General features: G+C 43.6%; 1 protein-coding gene across 1 annotated transcript; it reads right to left on the reverse strand.

The window, feature by feature from the left end:
• Positions 1-10,013: 10,013 nt before the first annotated feature.
• Positions 10,014-17,703, reverse strand: LOC119446038 (uncharacterized). The gene is made up of 4 exons (XM_037710356.2): positions 17,466-17,703; positions 13,891-13,961; positions 12,293-12,382; positions 10,014-10,945 (listed from the first exon to the last, which is right to left on the reverse strand). Exons 1-4 carry the CDS (start codon positions 17,506-17,508, stop codon positions 10,805-10,807), a joined length of 345 nt encoding a protein of 114 aa, XP_037566284.1. The 5' UTR covers positions 17,509-17,703; the 3' UTR covers positions 10,014-10,804.
• Between the last annotated feature and the right edge of the window lie 3,196 nt (positions 17,704-20,899).

Below are 20,899 nucleotides of genomic sequence, written 5' to 3' on the forward strand. Positions count from 1 at the left end.
CTTTTTTGGCAGTAACAATCATACGAAGCTAACAAACAATAAAGCCCACGAAAGCACAAATAAATGTAAATGTGTCGATTGTTACTAAAATTTCAATGAAATGCACAATTATTAAAGATACATGGAAATAAAAGTAGAAGCCAAAATTGACCTTCCTGCGGTGAGAGCCGAACCCACACTCTGCACATTAACTGTGCGATGCTCTGCGAACTGAAATATAGCGGCAGTCGTCCCTCTAATCATTTCTTTTGGTATCTGTGTATGGGAAGCATGCATAGCCCTAAACCTAGCTAGTAAAGCTAGGAGTGTTAATCAGTGTCACTCATGGTCATGGCGACCGACGACTTTCAACCGGAGAAATGCACGTAGCACCTGTTACATGTATTTCTCTATGCAAGCGTGCGCATAAAGCGCCCGTGTGTTCGGTCTCAACCGAATAAAAGGTTTAAAAAGGAAGAATTTGTGTCGCATTGAAAATGACGATTATAAGCGCTCCGCTGCTCGCTATGAAGTGGGCTTTGTAAACTGCAGTGACAAGAACGTGCGTGACCAATCTATATCCCCTACTCCAGCTTTACATTGCTGAACGACTTAGGTTGGCATAAATAAGTCTTAAGGAAGAACGTAAAAAAACTGCTTGTATCAGATCTACGCAAACACGGCGCTTAAAGGGCACAGTATGTGCATACTTTCAGCACCAACTTTTATATCGTCTCTTATGCATACGATCCTCGCGCTACAGCTGATCGAATATGGGGTCGAGCACATACATATCGACGTAACTGCTAACTGCTTAAGTTTCCAGATATCACAGAGCTTTGTTCGATACCTTTTCGTTGTCAAACGTAAGAACGTGGTACTCGCCTCAAAGTCCTCTAACTTCCTTGATGTCAGAGCTGTCCAGTTACAACCAACGATTTCTTCCGTCTTGTAAACTCGTTGTGCCATCTCCAGTTTTTATTCCACCATGACCGACATCAAGATATTTTGCTAGCTTTTTCTTCATGGCCTTCCCCTTTGCGCTTTCCTCCATCGTCCGCGTGGTCGCTCGACCCCGTGATTCTGACTTTCTTGTGTCCATGTTTACTTCAGTGATGTAGTCGTGTTGTTCTTGAAGCCGAACGCTGTTTTGACCTTCAGACGCACCGACATGTTGCCTGCGCACAAATTGGCATCTGTGACTGTCGTAATCTCCGTAATCGTAGTCGGCTATCCCACACTTTCAGACGTCATTTCTGTCCATGAGTTCGTATTTCGTCATGCTCAGGACATAAATGTGCACTGCAACGAGTTTACCTCGCAGGCGTGTAAAGTATATTACTTCCCAGATCAGATCATGAGAATATGTATATGTACGAAATGAACAAACTATCACATAATGTCGTATGAGAAAAAAGTATATGCAATAGACAACAAGAATATCACAACAATATCACAATGAGGACGCCAACAGTGAAGTCGAGCTTTCTGCCAAAATACTATCAGCTTTAGATCCAACCGAATAGGGGATATGATACGCCTCTGTACCGCGTTTACATCGGGCGTAGAAAATGTTGGACAACCACGGCAAGATGTGCGCTTAGAAAAAAGGGGGTGCAGCCCATACATGAATACCTATGTGAAATATTGATAACCAAAACTAGACGTGCGGCTTTACATTAAAATATTTGACACATTTATAAATGTACTAAATGAGCATCCATACGTTACAAAGGAGGTTATCAAATAAGCTGCTGTCTTATAATTTGGCATGAAAAAACGTTTCTTGCTCAATTTACTTTGCCAGCCTTCATGCTTAGCAGCTCATCTGGTAACCTCTGGCATATAAGTACACAAGTTTTGTGTTGAAATGCGTTTTCTGGCCAGTAATGGGGTGCATCCTTTCTCTTCAATCGTAGTGCCAACATTTCAAGAGTTTGCGCACGTTTCTTCTTTGTTTGATTTTCCATTGTATGCATTGATATTTTTTACGTTGCCAATTGAAAATAAGAAACATTTCTCACTTCATTAGCCATGAAATGTTAGAGAAAATGTTTATGTATTATTGCAAGATGTGTTGTTAAGTTCATGAACATCTCTGTAATGATATTTTATGTGTGTATCAGTATATATCAGTCAGTTTCTCTTATGACTGTTTAATCAATAAAAATGTTTACCATTTAAGAAAAACATGTTTCATTCGACTGACTCGATGAAACAGCAAATCCAATTCACCAAGCATAAGTGCAGGAGCCGCTTATGAAGGAATCAAATATCCCCGACATGTAAGAATTGCGAATTGCCTCTGATGTGACCATGCCATTACATCGCGGGGTCTTTCACGCATTCATTTGGGAGGAGTACCAGCACTCAATCCTAAGGAGCACAATCACTCTGTTAGAAGTAGAAGTACTCGGTTCGGGGGAGTACTAACACTCTTGGGGGGTGAAGCACAAGCACTCTGTTAGGAGGAGTACAAGCACTCTGTTTCGGGGGATACGAGCACTCTGTTTGGTGGAGTAGAAGCACTCGGTGCTGGGGAGTATTAATACTTTTGTGAGGTGGAGTATTCGTACTCTATAAGAGTTGTAGCACTCTGTATAGGAGGAGTACTAATACTCTGTCTGGGGGAGTTGCTGTACTCTCTCTGAGATGGAGGTGTTTTACTCTGGAAAGGGGAGTTAAATATGGTGCAAGCAGATACTCCCTCAAAGAGAGTTCCCGGAACCAAGAGTGTTTTTAGAGTGTACATTTATGGCGAGCCGTCGCCACCAAGTTGACGACAACGAAGTTGCGCCTGCGAATGCTTACCGTGCTTCACCAAGGTGGCACACGAAGGAATGTCCAAGCATCTCGGCAGCAGCGCCAGCAGCTCACCAGCCGGTTGCCGGTTGCATCCGAACTGTGATGCAATAAATGTACGGGACAATGTTTGCCTCACGCCTTCCAATATGGGGTGACCTTGGACACTTCTTCCAACTCCAACGCTCTAGCTAGCAAGTTTCCCAAACGCTGTCTGTCAGTCATTTCTTATTTGCTTCAGTTATTTTACTGCATGGCGGACTTGGACTCTAAGTTGTGGGCACATGAAGAACAATGTTAGTGCCATGGAGAACTTCTAAGCCATCCCGAAATTATTTAACGGTGGTTTGTCTGTGCCAGAAGGCTCAAGCAATCACAGCAAATGACATGTCACGGAATCAAGGTGCTTCTCTTCAGGTTGTCATTATCGTTATCCTGTAATTGGTGTCGAGCTGGCTCCTCTTCAAGCGCCACCGATTTATTCGCCGCTTTTAGTCTGAGTGCAAGCGCCTTGAAAGCAAGTTGTGCGACGCGCGCTTCGTGCAGTGCAAACAAGCGGGGACTGTAGCGTGTTTCCTGTTTGCGTGTGCAGATTCATTATTCGCATCCTTTTAGTGGCTGCCTTCAGACCAACGTACACATCGAAACTATGAAACAAAAAACGCTGCAGTCAAACACAATCAGGTGAGTTACTGGTAAACAAAACTTTTTATGCATTGGTACTTCATTTTCTACTTCATCTTACTGGCCTTAAACGACGCTCTCAGCCAAGCCTTGAATTATTCTCTTCGAATGCCACGTCAATCAAGCGTTGTCGGTCGTGGTCAGTAGGAGTTAATATTTGCAGTGCGGAAGGGAAGGTCAAGAAGAGAGTTTGACAAAAACGACACATGCAAGCAAGCACTCGGCAAACTCAGCGTAGCTGTCAATCATGTGGACGTTAAAAAGATGTCTTTTCGACAGGGACTTGTAGGCAGTGATGTTTACTCATTGTACAGCGATGTTTTGTCACTCCCACAATTTCCTTTCTGCACAAACTAACGCAAAAAATTATAGTAACGTTTCCATTCAATTACTCATGCTGCCACTGTTACCAGGGCTGCTGCCTAATCACAGCGCCGCGCAGGAGTCTGGAAGTTGCATGTGAAAAAACGAGATTGGTTTCGTGTTTTATACACAAGTTTCGTTTGTTGCATTTTCAATTTAGAAAAATCGGTCAAGAATGACCTTATAAAACGTCCAACTACTCGCGTCATACTAAATGGTCAGCATACTGCTGCAGAGAGAGAGAAAGAGAATTTATTAGATGAAAGACAGAGAGGTCAATCTGAACTTGCGTGTTGTGACCTGCTACTCTGCACAGGGGAAATTGAAAGGAGATACAAAAAGAAAGGCGAAAGATGATGATCAGTACAGGAGTAGAGGATGCACATATACAATAACCACGTAACACAGGGGTTTTCTTAACGTTCCGAGTCTAGTCCGGTGCTCTTCAGAATGTCCAGAACAGGACTTACAGCTGTCGTTGCTACTGTGCGGTCACATACTGCGGATAAAACAATACTTTCAGGCACTGTTCGCCTGCCAATGTCAGCTAGCACATAAGCCAGCGTCTTCTGCTGTGACGCGTAGAGAGAGCAATCGCAAAACAGATGCTTTAGAGTTTCAGGCACTTGACGGCGTTCACAGTTCGGACTGCCCGCACGGCCGATAAGATGGGCTTAGCGTCGAGTGAAGGCGACAGCCCGACAAATGACGCCAAGCATTCTTGCTTGATTGCGCTTGACTTTAGTTGGGAGATGAAAACAGATTCTATTTCCCGCAGGCGTCTATATCGAAGGTCTGGTTGAGCCCAGAAATGGGCTGGGCAATCCCACATGAGCGTACTCGACAAAGAGTGTACACCCGGCCGTGAGCAAAAGTATACGGACCACAGGGTTGCCGAAAAAACTTTGTAATTAACATGCATAAACTGAAATCTATGAGCACACTGCAAAGTTCGCAATGCCACGTTTGGACTGCAGTCCTCAATTTCAAGTTGCATTTGCAGGCTGTTGAAAAAATCGGCTTTATCGCACAATCCCTGGTCCGTCTACTTTTTCTCACGGGTGTACATCACTTCACGAGAATGGTATGTTTACGTCAACGACTTTAGAAACAGCATATTTCGCTTGCGCATCAGCTAGCTCGTTGCCAGCCAAGCCACAGTGACAAGGTACCCATTAGAAAATAATTGAGGGACCATTCTCCTGCGCAAGGCCGAATACCTGTACAACGTCTAATGTTATAACACATAATACTGGTGCCTTTTCGAGACAGAACCAACGGCTTCTAGAGATAATTTTGAGTCAGGAAGTACAGTCCATGTAATTGGTGTCAGGCAGGAGACAAAGCGAACAGCTTCCCTTATTACAACTAGTTTTGAAGTTGTACACGACGACTTGTGACCCAATTTGTATTGGCTGGAGGGGCCCAGCAGAGGGATCACAACGGCCGTAGTCGAGGCGCAAGACGTCATGGATCAGTTTTTATATATGGGAACAGATCCATCGTGTAGCGCACCAAATGAACTAAAGTGAATTGCTTAAAAGGCAACTCCGGCGATTTTTCGAGGTCAATGGATGTCGATGAAATTCACTGTGTACGTTCCTCTGCACACTTCCGTCATGTCTAAAAAATCAGGTTTGAGAGTTGCATAAATGTCTTACAAATGAATTTATTTCACTACCTCGAACACCCTACCTCACCTCCTCCTCAATTACAGACCACATTGTGTATGACGTTAGGAGTGTTCCACGCAAAGCGTGCCGGGATCTTAGCGGGGAGGAGTCGACGATCGTAAGCTAGTGCTTGGTGTGAGAAGTTGCTGTGGCAAAAAGTTGCGTTCTCGGTGGACGCGAGCAAGTGATTGGGGTTGCTAAGTGGTGTTGTATTGTTGGCTGCACGAACTTCAGCCCTCGAAATCCACACACACAGTTTGAGCCGGTGCCGATCGGGTTCAGCCGAGGTTAAGCCTAAAACAGTTGCCGAGATCGTGTGCCTACTGCTGGCGGGCTCGAGCGACTGACTTGAAGCTAATCAAATTATTAGGATGAATCAAACTGCTTCTGTAGTTCAGTTTTGACCCTACGGATTTAGAATAAACCATTTCTGATTTCGTACAGTGCACACGCAAAAATATAGAAGCGACGACATGAAGCGCTATCAACATCCATAGGTTGACGTTCTCGCCGGCGCTTCACTAAATTAAATGTGATTACGTACATGGGTGTATTTTTACGTAATAATTGTTGTGCTGACTCATTATTTAGCTTCTGAAGTGTACTGTTTGCCTCGTATCTCAAATGGGCAGCAAGCGGAGACCCCTTCGATACCGCAGCGTAAACAACCGCCTGATTCAGCTGCCGACGCTGTCACATTGGCGTTCCCGCGTGAGAACTATGCGTTCCGTAAATGAACGACCATACGCGCAAATTCCTAATCTGTGTCTGCTTACGGGACATATTGTGTGCATGAAGAGAATACGAATAATGATATATAAGTAGGTAGCATAACCGCTTCCGTACTCCGGCCTCCAGGGGCGCTATAATGTAAAATGATTCCAAACTGTTTTGATTCCAATTTCTGCAATCAGCCTCCACGATTGGTCAAAACATTTTCGGGCCACTCCCAACTTCGCCTGTCTGTCACGCGACGTCACGAAAACCGCGATAGCTCCCCATCTGATATAACCTGTACACACTGATTATGCATGATTAAACTGCACAAAAGAAAAATAACTGTTCCTGATTTGACGCCTTTTCCCCATTAGCCATCTGCTATTGGTCCAATGTTTTCTGGCTGCGTCCACTTCGCCTGTCTGTCACGCGACCTCACAAAACAGCGAAAACTGACGACGTCAAAGTGACGTGTACGCGAAAAACATGCATTAATATGCCGAACAAAACTGAAAGTGTTTCTGAATAGCCACAGACTGCCCCGTTCCGAAAAGAATAGAAGATAGCTGCCCGCTGATCGCTCAGGCCCTCGCTACTCGCACCTGACAGTGAGCATGTATTTATTTGCCCATGATAAACCTTTTTGCATGGCAGTAAAACGTTATCGAGCCCTTTCGGTATGCATGCGACATCGCTCGGCCAACTCTTCCTTGCTGAGGGTCCGTTTTAGCGGCATTTCTAACCTTCCGTTGCACGCCACCACGATTTTAGACCAGCCACCGCAAGCTAAGTAAGGCGAAGCGGACCAATCTGAGAAGCCCGCACCACCCTCTTTATGCGGTTATCCATTTTCACTGTGCTGGCTCGGCCCCATCGAAACCCTCTGCACTAGAGCGTGCCCCTCGCCTCTTGTCAGCCAATTCGATAAGAAAAAAAAACGCTGAATGTAGACAATGTTATTGGTTTTGAAAGCGAACAAAGGTGACCTCCTATAAACGAGGAGAGTGTTTGATTGGGTTGTTCAGACAAAGCTGCGGGTCACCGCCCGATGCTTGCGTCGGTGGTTACGTAAATTTGACGTCAGGAGTTTGGAATCAAAACATTTTGGAATCATTTTACGTTATAGCGCCCCAGTTCGCTATTTTCGAAAGTGCGTCGTCACTCATATCAACCCGACTCAGAGTGATGCAGCGGTGCGCACAAGCACAAAATCTGCGTGTTTTGCTATGTTCTGACATTAATTGATGTCACTGATGACCAGCTAACATTATACTCGTATTTAAAGCGAACGAGGAGTGGTCGCTGTCCCTGCCGATGTGAACAAATGAACCAAATCGGTGCTTTCTTGCCCAGTCAGCTGCGTTCTTGCAGGATACAAATGCGGAAAGCCGCACTCCACATCTTACAGTAAGGATGCCAAGCGCTTCCCCGAGCAGGGGCAAAACACCTAAAATAGCAAGCAGCATGTATAAAATCAGTGGTGAGGGCTATACCCTTGGTCTTTATCTTGCAGCATGATATGTTGCGCATGGGCGGTGGCTCTCGTGGTGGCGGGTCGAATGCGAACGTCGATTCGTCGCAATTTAATTCATCAGAATCATAGCTGTCACTATTTGACAGATCCTAAGAGGTGGTGCAGCCTACAATGCCAACCGAAGATCCGGCGCGGTCGTGAATCAGCTGAGCGTCTGCTCTTAGCCGGATTCGTGTGCCCCGCGGGCAAGACCGGCATGCCTTGCACGCCTTCCCCGCCGGGGGTACACTCGTGTTTTCACACGAAGAGATTCTCTCGGCTGCTTGGTCAGGTTTGCTTATTTGCTTATTAAAAGCTTATTTGCTTATTTGCTTATTTAAAGTTATTTTTGAATTTTTCGAACAATTCTACTATGAGGTGCGTGACAGGGGGGTCTCGTGAACCTAAATATTCCATTAGCTTTACATGGTCAAAAAATCGCTGGGGTTGCCCTTTATAAGGCCAGCGGAAGGGACACGCGACTTCTTAGAAACACCATGTATTTGTAGGCACACAATCGGTGTAGAAGTGTCCACAGTGGCACGACTCAGTTCTTATTTTCCCGCAGTTCACCGTACTTCTTTATTTTATTTCCCCCCAAAATTAATTTTATTTCAGGGTGAATGTATTTTGACATTAATTTTCCCTGGCTGTTAACAGTTGTGTAATGTGTACCTGGTTTTTTTTTTTTTCAGGGAATATCAGTTCATTAATTTAGTTCACGCTAAAACGTGTTTCATGTACGATGGTTACTTCTGCGGTTCGTCATTGTACTTGCATGCAATACACAAAAAAGCTGTTTTCTATAGGCAGTTAACAAGGTAACAAGACTGTGCGGTTGTGTGACTATGCAGGAATTAGGTCAGTGAATGTGATATTTTAGCCGAAATAAAACGAGATATTACTGTAACAACATGCGGCTGCACAGGTCCACCGAATAATGTAGAAAAAATTTATTGGGTATGACGGCCTTGCGGTATCATCAGCTAACTTGCTGAGTTCATCCACCGCAGTGGCCGCAGCGCAATGACTGCGAGAGCACGGGTCAGGCTTGCCCCTCACCCTTGTGCCTACGACCACCAAACATCCCGCTTATCGTTTTATAGTGGCATGCAAAAGGGGCACAAATAAGAAAAATTGTAACGACTGCTTTAGAATTTCCTGAGCGGCAGTGCAGATGCGTGGCCTTGACCTCATCCAGCCCGTTCCATCAGAGCGAAATTAGGCCAGCAGGTGCGCAATAATCGCTCTGTTAGCTCCCTGATATACTTTCGTTCACTCACCCTCTGCGGTTAAAACTAAATTCCTGAAAAGAAATTAAAAAGCCGTATTTGTTTTTAAACTTATACCAAAAACTCTGCTTAAACATACAGCATCAGTGGCTATGGTAACATTTTTGCCTTCCATCCTAGACGAAATTGCCGCATTTCAGGAAGGAAGTAGTGATGTGTGCTTTTATAAAAACATTTCTTATTGCTGGCCTCACTGTAGTCCATTATAGCAATTGCTTCCTCCATTACCACTCCCCTCTGCAGAGCATCAGGTTCAGCACAATGGCTTAAAGCCGATCTCTCTGTCACCTCTATCATTATCGTGATGATGTGTGGGGTTTATTGGTGCAAGGGCCAAATATGGCTAATGAGCGCATGATCCACCATCAACTTTTAAAGCTACCCGCACTTTAATGTCTTTTCCCAGATCATCATCATCATAATCATCATCATCATCATCATCATCATCATCAGCCTATATTTTATGTCCACTGCAGGACGAAGGCCTCTCCCTGCGATCTCTGATCCCCAGATCCCCAGATCAACTGACCTGAAATGAACGTGGCGGCTACTCTATGAATGTGCATTAACTATCTCTCTCCTTTTGCCATCTCTTTTTTTTTCAATCGCTCATTTCCTCTCCCCCGAGAAGGATAGCCAACCGGACGTCCCTCTGGCAAACCTCCTTGCCTTCCCTTGTTTCTCTCTCTCTCTCTCTCTGTCACTTGTGCCAATTTATTCTTTGGCTCTTTCACTTGAGGACAATACTTACGGTACTACTGACCAAGGATTCTTCCCGACCCAACGCCTTAGCAACAACTTCAAGACACACGCCAACCACCCCCGGAACCACTGCTGCGGGTTTTCCTTGGCTATTCTTGGGAATGGGGATATAAGGAGAACAGAAGGGTGAACCAGGTTCACAAAAGCAAACCATGCGCTCAGAGACAAGGCTTCACAGCATTCCGATGTTGCCAAGTATGTAGGGTTTTCAAAGAATCAAACGCACGATCTCGTAGCAGCGTCGCAAAGTTTATTTTCATCTGAAGGAAAGGAGTATGCATCACCTAAAATGTAGAAAGTTGGGCTTTGCAATATGCTCTCTAGGTCCGCAAAATGTGGAAGAAATATATCGAAAATGTATATTCTGTAATGGCAATTCCCCGTCACAGCTTTGCTTATGTTTTTTTTTTATCTCTCTCTCATGTTTTTTCTGAGAGAAATGCGAAAGAATAGTGATAGGGGAAAGAAAAGTAAATGTTCTCAGACCTGAACTCTTGAGCAAATGAAAAGCTAAAAAAAAAGCACACGCACTCCTGTCCTTCATTAGAAGTCGACTGAACTAGTCTTCTCGCTACGTAGATTGGTGACTTTAATGCGCTCGCAGCGTCACAAGAAGCAGCGACAAACCGCAATTCGTTATTACTATAGTATTCCGAGGGACATCTCCAGGTAATGTTTGGTTTTTCGCCACGGAAATACCGTAACTTTCTTTAATTTTTCTTTCGCGCACAGCAAAATAACATAATTTTCTTTTATTTCCCACTGTTTTGTCAACAGCTCTATATTTACAAACCGACCAATGAACGCCATAAGTAGCAACGCCAAGTAAAATCTACCGCAAGGTAGCAATTTACAGAAGTATCACAGACGGCGAGCAGCGCTATAAATACGCACGACCTCCATCAGTGCCAGCTCGCTCTGAACGCATCGTTGGTCCTAATTAGAAAAAAGAAAAAAAAACTAGAAAGTGTCCGTTCTGCCGAAAGCCCATGCGGCGTTATAACATTCTGGCGCGTGAATCACTTGGTGTTCTCGTCAACCTTGGGCGTCACGGCGCCACCCTCCTTGCCTTCTGCGCCGTCGTCTTTCGTGGGGCGATCCTTTCTGGGTTTGTCCAAGAGGCAGAGGCCGTTCTGGCACACGCCTTCGTGCACGAAGAACTGCAAAACAAGGAGCTCGTTTGAGATATACGACGGGGACAAACACCTCTGACGCGCGCGTCAGTAGCGAGATTCCATGTCGCGACTCGCTCATGCCGTATGCATGAATGCAGAAATAGAAAGGTGAAGCTTCGCAAATACAGCTGCAGCACCAAGGAATGTGGGGAGGCAGAAATTATGGCGGGAGACCCTCTCTACACGCCTGTTTCGTTCTATTAGCGACCCTAAAGTGTACACTTAGGAGCATCCGTGTGACGTCGTGCTGCCTAACATGGTGCCAAGGTTTTATGCTAGGTTACAGTTTGCGCGTTTCTTTTTTTTTTCGTTTTTTTTTGTTTCTTTTTGTATTTTTTTTCGATGGAATGAAAAACAAGTGCTTCAAATATATTTCAATGTATTGGAAGGTCATCATTACTCCGCAGCCTTCCGCTAGGACACTCACTAACTCACTGGGACAGTCTAAATCAGCACATGCAATCTTCCAAACACTCTAGCGGCTGCAAGGGAGTGCTACATATTACCGAACAAGTAAAGACATTACCTTCATTTGTTTTTCTGTGTAACCTGCGTTACAATGAGATTAGTTAAATAGAATGCATATTTTGAAATGTTATTTCTTCACGCGAATAAAACACGACGCCATGATCAACTGCTGTGGTAAACCAGGATGGCATTGTTTTTCCCAAATACTAAGACCACGCTTCGGTTAAAGGGACAAATTACAGAGTGAAATAATTTCAGCTGTATTCGTAAATTACCCTTCCAAATTTTCAAAGAAGTTACCCGTTACTGTGAGAGCAAACTTGGTAAGCGAGAAAAGACGCAAGACCGAGTGGCGACGGCGCGCCTTGAGGTTCCCGGACTAGCAGTCCATGACGTCATAAATTCTGATGCTATCGATCGGGCCTAATTTTTTTTTCGTTGACAAAAATGGACTGATTTTATAAAATTTTATAAAAAAACAACCAAGGTCTCAATTAGGAAAGGTTTAGGACGTTTTACAGAGCCACAGCGGCCGAAATACGAAAAAAACTGAAATCCATAACGTCACAGTACCCTATCGGCCCCGGTTTCCGGCGCTAAATTGAACAAATTGAACTTTGACCATCACTTTATCTTGTAACAATCAACCTATTATCACGGAATGATTAAAATGTACTTCTTTATTTCTTCTTTATAATTATTTATCAGGCTAAACTAATTTAGGCTATCTCTTGAGTGTCCGTTTGAGAGCCTACGAGACGCGGTGCGTGTACCATTTGCTAGACAAAATACTTTCTGCAGTGATGACGTCATTTCTAAGGAACTAAATAAAAAAAAGAAGAAAAACCTAGCAGTGTCGCTTACCCTGCACGGAGTGCCGTCCTCCTCCATGCCCATCTTGATGTAACCTTCGGGCATATGGCAGAGGTAGACGCAGTACGGGCGCACTTTTTCCTGCGAGGATGCGTGGAAATACACATGTGAACTCGTTGAATTATGACGAAGTTGCGTGTCTCAGCGAGTGGCTTTTTCCAAGACCAGGTGACATTACCGGAAAACACGTAGAGGGAGTGAGTTCCAGTGAAATAAATCCTCAGAGGCCGGCTACAGGGTTATTACGTTCGCGTGCTACGTCGCATCGGGGGGTGGGGGGGGGATGGCGCCACGAGAAGGTAGACACGTAAGCATGACGGGTGGTTCAAGGAAAAGTTGTACAGATTATTAAGCACAGCGCAACTAATATTATGATGCTCTCTTTGCGGTCCAACTGTGGGCGGTAGAGGCGAATACCTGATAACCACTAATGAACGAATTAAGCAACTACAGCTATTTCATTAGCATTGCTATTCAACAGGCTTAAGGTTCACGCTAAGTTCAAACCGCATTGGAAGCGATGATCTCCCACAAATCTCGGACCCAGCTCCCTTTCGACAAAGCACTTTTTTTCGCAGTGCTTAAAAATGGCAATACGCGACGGTTTATTTTTCTGTCTTTTTTTTTTTTTTTTTTGATCCCGTTATGTAGCTGGGGGTCTAGTTATGTTACCTGTGCTTGTAGATACCAATTTCGGTCATTTGCGGAGTTCGTGACTCGTCTGTTACACCAATAATTTCTTTTCTTTTTTTTTTTACTTTCGCTTCTTCCGTGAGATCTGCTCTTGCCTGGGTCGCCCCTCGCCAATGAATGGAAACGGCTGCACGAGACGGACTTCTTGTTCACGCTGGTAAATAAGAACGTTATGCTTGGCTTGCTTGGTATCGCGTGCGACTTGCCATTCCACTTGCTTGGTATCGCGTGCGGTTGTGAGCAAGCATTGTTGAATGTTACGTTGAATTTCGTGTCACGCGTGACAATCACGCTAACGTAAGTTCTCTCTTTTTTTCTTATTTTTTTCTCGCTCTCTCGCGCCTTCGATAACCGCGGACAATACTTTCGTGTCGAGGCAAATGCGTTGCTCTTTCCAGGTTGCAAATTATTATTTTTTGTGCACTTTTGCCTGAGGTTTCTAAAATCTACACTAAACCTTCTATTTTTTATTATTCTTTCTTGATTTTACTTGGAAGATCTACTTACCCTGACTGGTAAAACTCTTTTGAGTATACAACAGGAATTCATACTTTTGCAGGGTAGAGAACTTCAAGCCCTTAAAATGCATTGAAGGAATATCAATGAATGGCGCAATCAACTTTTAGAATTGCAGCCCATTTTATTCACGAACGAATTGCAGAATTTCAGTGACACGTCCGCTCGGATGTAGGGCTAGCTTGGTCTTCTTAGCTGCTGCGCCATCTTTGACAGCATAAGCACGCTGGAATTGTTATTTTTATTTTGGTTCTAAAAGTCTGGCTCGAAGATCACGAAATTTATTTCGTCGAGGCATTCAGCCATTCTGCCAAAATACCTCAGAAATTAAGCTTGCACAAATTGAGTAATTATAATGCATCTGGTCGTTTCGCACTCACCACTTTTGTTCGAAGTCTGTGGCACTCTGCGTCCGTTGTCATTGCGGCGCCGCTCATCTCAGCAAACATTCCTGCATCGCAGTGATCGTACACAAATGTTGAAATCTAATTGTCGCCGCGTTTGCAAAAGCAAAAAAATATACAGCGTTACATTGCTTGAAGGTCATGCTGTGCCTATATTTATCTTGATCTGCCGTACCTGAGTAAACTTTTTAAAACGCGTCTTGAAGTTCGGTCTCCATTGCTTTTGCTATCTTTACTAACATAGATGAAAGGTGCCCTACATAGCTCACGTCGAACACTATTCGCAGTGCAGAACATGACATCAATACTTCTATAGAGATGCAATGCGTACTTATTATATAATGACGATGTTAGGCGTCATGTTGAAAATGTCAATGTAACGCGCATTTGCTGTATGGTTTCGTGGGCGTCACCTACATTGCGTCGTGATAGAGTATTCTTCTTTATTTATTTATTTATTTATTTATTTATTTATTTATTTATTTATTTATTTATTTATTTATTTATTTATTTATTTATTTATTTATTTATTTATTTATTATTTGTTTTAGACCAGATCAAAATGGCCAGCTGAGGTATTTCTACCTCGACAACTCCATAGCAACCCCTTTATAACGGAATGGAACAGTTGTGCAAGCGAATGTGCAAGCCTCCAGAATCAATAAAAAAGACAAAGCAAAGAGGGATCACTCCATCTATTTGATCAGTAAAACCAAGACATCATAGTTAAAGTTAAAGTCTGCATCGTTATACTTAAATAATTACCGGCGCAAAAAGAAGGGGGGGGGGGGGGTAGCTTTTCTCAAATTCAGAAGCGCATACTTTCTGCAGCGTGTTTTCCAAAGTGTTCACACTTTAGAGCAGTGAAGTTCAAGTATTACACTGTAGTTAAAGCAGCAACCGTTTTGTTAGGCTTTCAGTGCAGCTTAAGTCTTTTCCTTAAATTTGTCTCACCAGAACTGCGTTTTCGTAAGTATTGAGTCACACTTTGCTTACCAATCCCTATTGTGACAACTATGATGCTATATACGTGCTCAGGCATACCTAGGTAAATGCCAATCCTATACAGAAGAGTCTTTTATGAAAGCCAAATGGACAAAATTGCCATAACTTTTGGACTGTAGCGTAGGCTATATAAGATAAAAGTTAATATATCGCGGGTGCGATATATTAAAATGCCTAACTATTGGTGCGCACTATGCATTGTTTTATTTTTTTTAATGATCGAAAACGCTCTTGGAGAATACGATCCCAGTGTGCGCCTAGTTTTTACGCGCTTAATCAGACGGTGAAATTAGCTCCGCTGCAGTATATAATAATTAAGGAAATAATGAATCGTCACGCAGGAAAAGCAATGTGTACTGTACTATACAATATCCAGCTATAAACTAAGCTGACTGCCGTAGTTCGCCCAGTGATTATTTACATCTATGTGCCTTAGTTCCTGTAAATGAATTGTTGTGATAAAAGAAACCCATTATCTAAAATTAAAAGCCCCCAACTTTTCTGCGCGATTTTGGCATCCGCTTTCTTTTCACTTCATTTTATTTATTTCCTCCTTAAGGGCCCAAAGGTATGACATATAGGGGTTAGGGTGGATGGTACATATAGGCGTATAAATATCGAAATATTGCAGAAGTGAGAATATGATAGAAATATGCAGTTGCATCAGCTATTACAATTGAGAAAATATACAAAGTTTCAATGAAAGTAAATATACATTGAAGATAAATACACAGGATAAAACAGCTGATATTGGCCAAACTTAGAGGCATAAAGTTCGCGCCAAGTCGCGAAATATTAAGAATACTAATAAGGAGATAAATACAATAACCAGGAATGTACCTTATAGGTATGTTTACAAAGTATGCCTGGTGTATCTATTCTTTACTGGTGGAGCTATATGCGAAGACAGTAGATAGCTTTTCGCAGAATTCCTTGGGGTCTGTGCATGAGACTATGGGTTCGTGTAGGGCATTTCACAGACCTATTGTACTGGGGGAAGCGGATAGGTTCATAGATGGCGTGTGACCATTTATACGAACTATTGTCTGGCCATGGTTAATGCGAGCGGAAACTGTAGATTGTACTTTTAACTGCTGATGGAGTGATTCTGGGTGACAGTGAAAAGAATGACGGAGGCAGAGGCGCAAGGTGACACGTCGTCCCGCAAGTGAAGGGAGGCCGAGTTTTGGTGACGTAACGCGATGTTAGTAGAGTATTAAGAGGTGATGAAGCGAGTGGCTTGGTTCTCGGTTCATTCCAGATGTGCGCTGAGATAAACGCGTGAGAAGGTCCAAACGGAAGGCGTGAATTCTAGTTTCGAACGGGCGAATGTAGACGTGCAAGATTTTAACCTCAGCAGATGCAACACTTAAGTTTCCCCGTATATAGCTCAGTGTTCGCGGTGTCTCGATGTGTGTTATACATATTAGCGACGGTGTCATGTCAAGTTTATGGTGCAATCATGCGGCGCCAAAGGGGGCAGCGTTTATGCGGCAGGTATTACCAAGGATGATGTGCTTACTAGTAAATGGCATTAATGTACACATAATAAGTTTGAGAGTAATGTGCCATTTGTCACACCAACTTGCGACAGTGTCACGTTGCGTATACGAAGTGACTTCAGTGCACTTGATTGGACTATAAATTACACAATCTGCAAAAAGCCGCAGTTTTGGGGTAATGTCAGTCGTTAGGTTATTTACACATATATACACCACAATTGCGATAGCTCAGTTCCTAAGGAACACCTGATATTACAACAGTTATCGTAGAGCCATGGCTATTCATTAACGCAGGTGAGTTGCTTGCGCCCTTTCAGGAAGTGTTCTAGCCATGAAATTATACTTGGAGGTTAGCCAAGTTATGACAGTTTAAGAAGCATGTGACGCGATAAATGCACGAGAAAAGTATCAGAAAATGGCATCTACTTGTAAGTGAAGCTGTATATAGCGCAAGAGATCGCGTGTAAATCCAGTTAGCTGACTTTCGCATGATTGAGGTTTCCGTAATCCGTGTTTGTGGATGTAGAAGTAGTTACCGATCAAGGAAGGCCATTAGACGAGTTGATATAATGTGTTCCAGAGGTTAGTTATAATGCTGGTTAGAGCAACCAATATGCAGCGGATGGGTCCTGATTTGTGAAAGAAGAGGTTCCCTATTTGGCATTCGTTATAGAGCAGCTATATTCTAGTTTTCACCTATGCTTCATCTCACCATTTCTGTAGAATGCAACCAAGGCTATAGGGCTTGTGCCAGCCAATGACTAACAAGAGCCACCTGTGTGCTCCTGAGCTTCCATTCGGTATCGCGCGCGATCAGAGGCAAACGATAGAGCAGCCTTTCTTCTGTTTCTCGTTTCTGGATGGCTAACAGGAATTTCTAGCTTTAGCTGCGCTGCCCCGAGTTGATGATATGAAATACACTTTCAAGATGAAAGGACATGCATCAAAGGATACGGCTCTCGAGTGCAATGTATTTATTGCTATGTTGCTCTACGGAATCGCCACCAATCTGATAGCACGACATGTGCCTCAGCCGTCACTTACCCAAAGCAACGAGCACAGCGACGTAGGCAACTGTTGTCTTCATGTCTGTACTGGTCGTTGTATCGTGAGCACGTGAACGGTACAAACGTGAGCTGGTCTAGCAGACTGCAGTGCGCATGCAATGGTCCTGGCAGATGCTTTGCACCTCGGATTCACGCCTACAGTGTGAGCAAGCCGGCTTCAGCTCAGGCCATATATATATATACGTCTGACTGAACTCCCTCCCGTGCACGCCGAGACACCCGTTGGTATCTCGGGAGAGAAGCTTCAAACATAATTGTATATACACGTCGAACGGGGGAGCGAGAGGCTCCAAGGGGCTGGGATTTCCTCAAAGGCTGTCGTGGCTGCTCGAGAGGTGTTTCGCGTTGGGCGACCTTGATCGGGGGGCGGTGGGGGGTGACGGCACCTCGAGTGTCGCCCTCTCAACGCGTCGACTACGATGCGTCATGCCGGGAGAGGAGATATCCAAGAGTAATAAATGCACGAGGAAATGTAAGGAAAGCGTAGCACGCAAACGAAGGGGCTCCGCCTTCGGGTGTTTTGTTTGGCACTTGTCGTAAAAAGAAAGAACAAATGCAAGTGAAAGATGGTATGTCTCTTCACAGACTTCACGCTTATCTTCGTGATTTGCTAGTATCCTCTTTCTGGACGCCTATGTTTGTTTCTGGTGGTTGCTATCTCTTTGTTCGTCGCTCCTCGGTGCTCTTTTCTATGTACTCTGGGAGACAATGGGATGAAAGGAAATGAAAGAAAGAAAATAGCGGGCGTTTAACTACCGTCTTCCGTCTCGGTCGGTTCCACGATGAGGAAAGAGAGAAGATGGCGCGTGTCACCTTCGTCTTCTCTTGCGGTCAGTTGTATTTCTCTGTGGGAGATTATGCGCCGCGGAGGCTTCAATTAGGGGCGCGTGGCTCCTGTGAAGATTACCTACGCCAATAAAGCGCGTGCTCACTCATCAGGCCTAGTGATCGCCAAGAGAAACGCTTCGCTCTGGTAGAAAGTGTCAGCACAGTCACGCTCTCTTTCTCTCTTTCTTTATCTCTCTCTCTCTCTCTCTCTGAGTCACCATTGACACTGACACACTGCGACGTTTCATCATCAAACCTGTTGGCATGGCACATTCTACTAGACTGGCTGGGCTCACAGTGCTTTGACTGTACTTTGGTTAATGAACGACAGGGCGTGCCCTGATGTCATTTCCCTTTCGTGTACTTAAAGATAGCATCATTTAAGAAATATGTACGTGCATTCTGCAGTGACGTAATCGCCAGGGTTCTTTTCTCCTCATCGCAATTTGTGTGACAGCCAATAGGATAGACTTCAAATTGTACTTTATTATTTATATATGGAGATGCAATGTATTACCCGGGTGCGTACATACACAAGAAAGGGTCGCGCAGTGAGGGAGCTCTGGTGGGACATTTCATATTACGCACACGAGGGAAGACAGTTATGTAGGAGCACTGATTGGCTATAATAGAGGCAAATTATGAACACGCGGAAATCCATAAAGAAAATTTCTAAACGCGGCAACAGAAAAGATCTTATCAGAACAAACGTGAGGAGCGTATAGTTGCGCCTGATGAGCGTGCGTATTGAATATTTCGTTTGACGTCATATGACGTCATATGACGTCATTCCTAAATGTCTCTTCGGAATATTTTCTTCTATTGATGTAAAATAGCCGAGAGAAGGAAATGGCGGTATATGTGGTATGTGCTGGCCGCATGCATCTGCCTCTTCTTCTTTTCCTTCTTCGGCGTCCTCCTTTTGTTTCTGCCATCATTTCGCAGCGATAACCTCCACTATGCGTGAACACTGCCTGACCACCTAAGACCATCGCCTTAACCCATCCCACGTCAAATTTTGCCGGACTGCATGCTTTCTCCTCAGTATTGCAACAAGCGGCCCTTGGTTTCACGCTCGCGCCGCTCCGTTGCATCGTCGATGCAGCTGCAAATGTCACCGTTGCGATACGTTCCGATGTGCTTAACCATGCCTTGATGGACAAAAGGTGACGTAGGCGACTACGCCGATAAAGGAACGGGGATAGCACTACATGGAACCAATTATGGCCAGGTGGCATCACACTATAACACCAAACTTTTTCCTATGCTCTCACTGCCTGGTACCATAGCCAATCGCTACCCAGCCGGTTCTGCCCATAACCTTGTTGCTGGAAGAAAGGCAATTCATCATAGGACAAAGCAATAATAACTGATTTAATTATATTGTACCGCCAGCTTTCGTGATAATCGAGGGTAATTTGTTTGATCCCTTGTCTTTCACAGAGCCTTCCGAGTACAGCGAGATGACATTGCAATCCGCTATGCCACGTCAACCCATCACATGACGAAGCCTCTTCATCTATTTGTTTAGGTAAAGAAAGGCGGTATTTATGACGAGAAACGTGGGGTTGAGGTCCCGTTTCGCCATGTACTCAATTATTATTATTATTATTATTATTATTATTATTATTATTATTATTATTATTATTATTATTATTATTATTATTATTATTATTATTATTATTATTATTATTATTATTATTATTATTATTATTATTATTATTATTATTATTATTATTATTATTATTATTATTATTATTATTATTATTATTATTATTGTAGTGAAGAAGAGGGACGATGCAGTGGGGCATCCTTAATTACCAGCGCTGTCTAGTGGGACAGTCTCTCCAGCGCATCGCTCAGACTACGCCGCTCGCGCTCGCGGTTCCCTGAACTGATCGGACGATCAGCCTTACGCTTGCGTGCAATAAACGCCTTTATATTATTATTATTATTATTATTATTATTATTATTATTATTATTATTATTATTATTATTATTATTATTATTATTATTATTATTATTATTATTATTATTATTATTATTATTATTATTAGACTATCGCGGGAATTCAAGTCTCCTACACCGTTCCGCAAATTATACACAACCATCTGTCTTCCTCAACTCGAATATGCGTCGGTCGTCTGGAACGGCTCTTCTAGATCCAACAGTGACATTATAGATCGTGTCCAGAAAAAGTTTCTAAGCATATATAATCACCGCTTTGCAAACCTGGACATTGCACCCTGTACTAGCACTGTTGGATTGTCATTGCCTTCACTTCGCGACCGACGTAATCGCGCTGACCTTCTGTTTCTCTTTAAACTCCTTCACGGTAACCTCACGTGTCCCGAACTTCTCAGCTGTGTCATGTTCCGCATCCCACGCAAGATCACCAGAGAACATAGACCTTTCCATGTTCCTGCCTGTCATCACGAACACTCAACTGTCCACAGAATGCAGAATCTTTATAACGCTTACTTTCGTGAACTTGATATCTTTCATAACTCCTTGTCATCGTTCTTTTCCGAGCTTTGCCTGGTATTATAATATCATGTATTGTTCAAGTGCCCTTCTCCTCCT

This window comes from Dermacentor silvarum, chromosome 3 (genome assembly GCF_013339745.2).
Source record: "Dermacentor silvarum isolate Dsil-2018 chromosome 3, BIME_Dsil_1.4, whole genome shotgun sequence".
Classification (NCBI taxonomy): Eukaryota; Metazoa; Arthropoda; class Arachnida; order Ixodida; family Ixodidae; genus Dermacentor; species Dermacentor silvarum.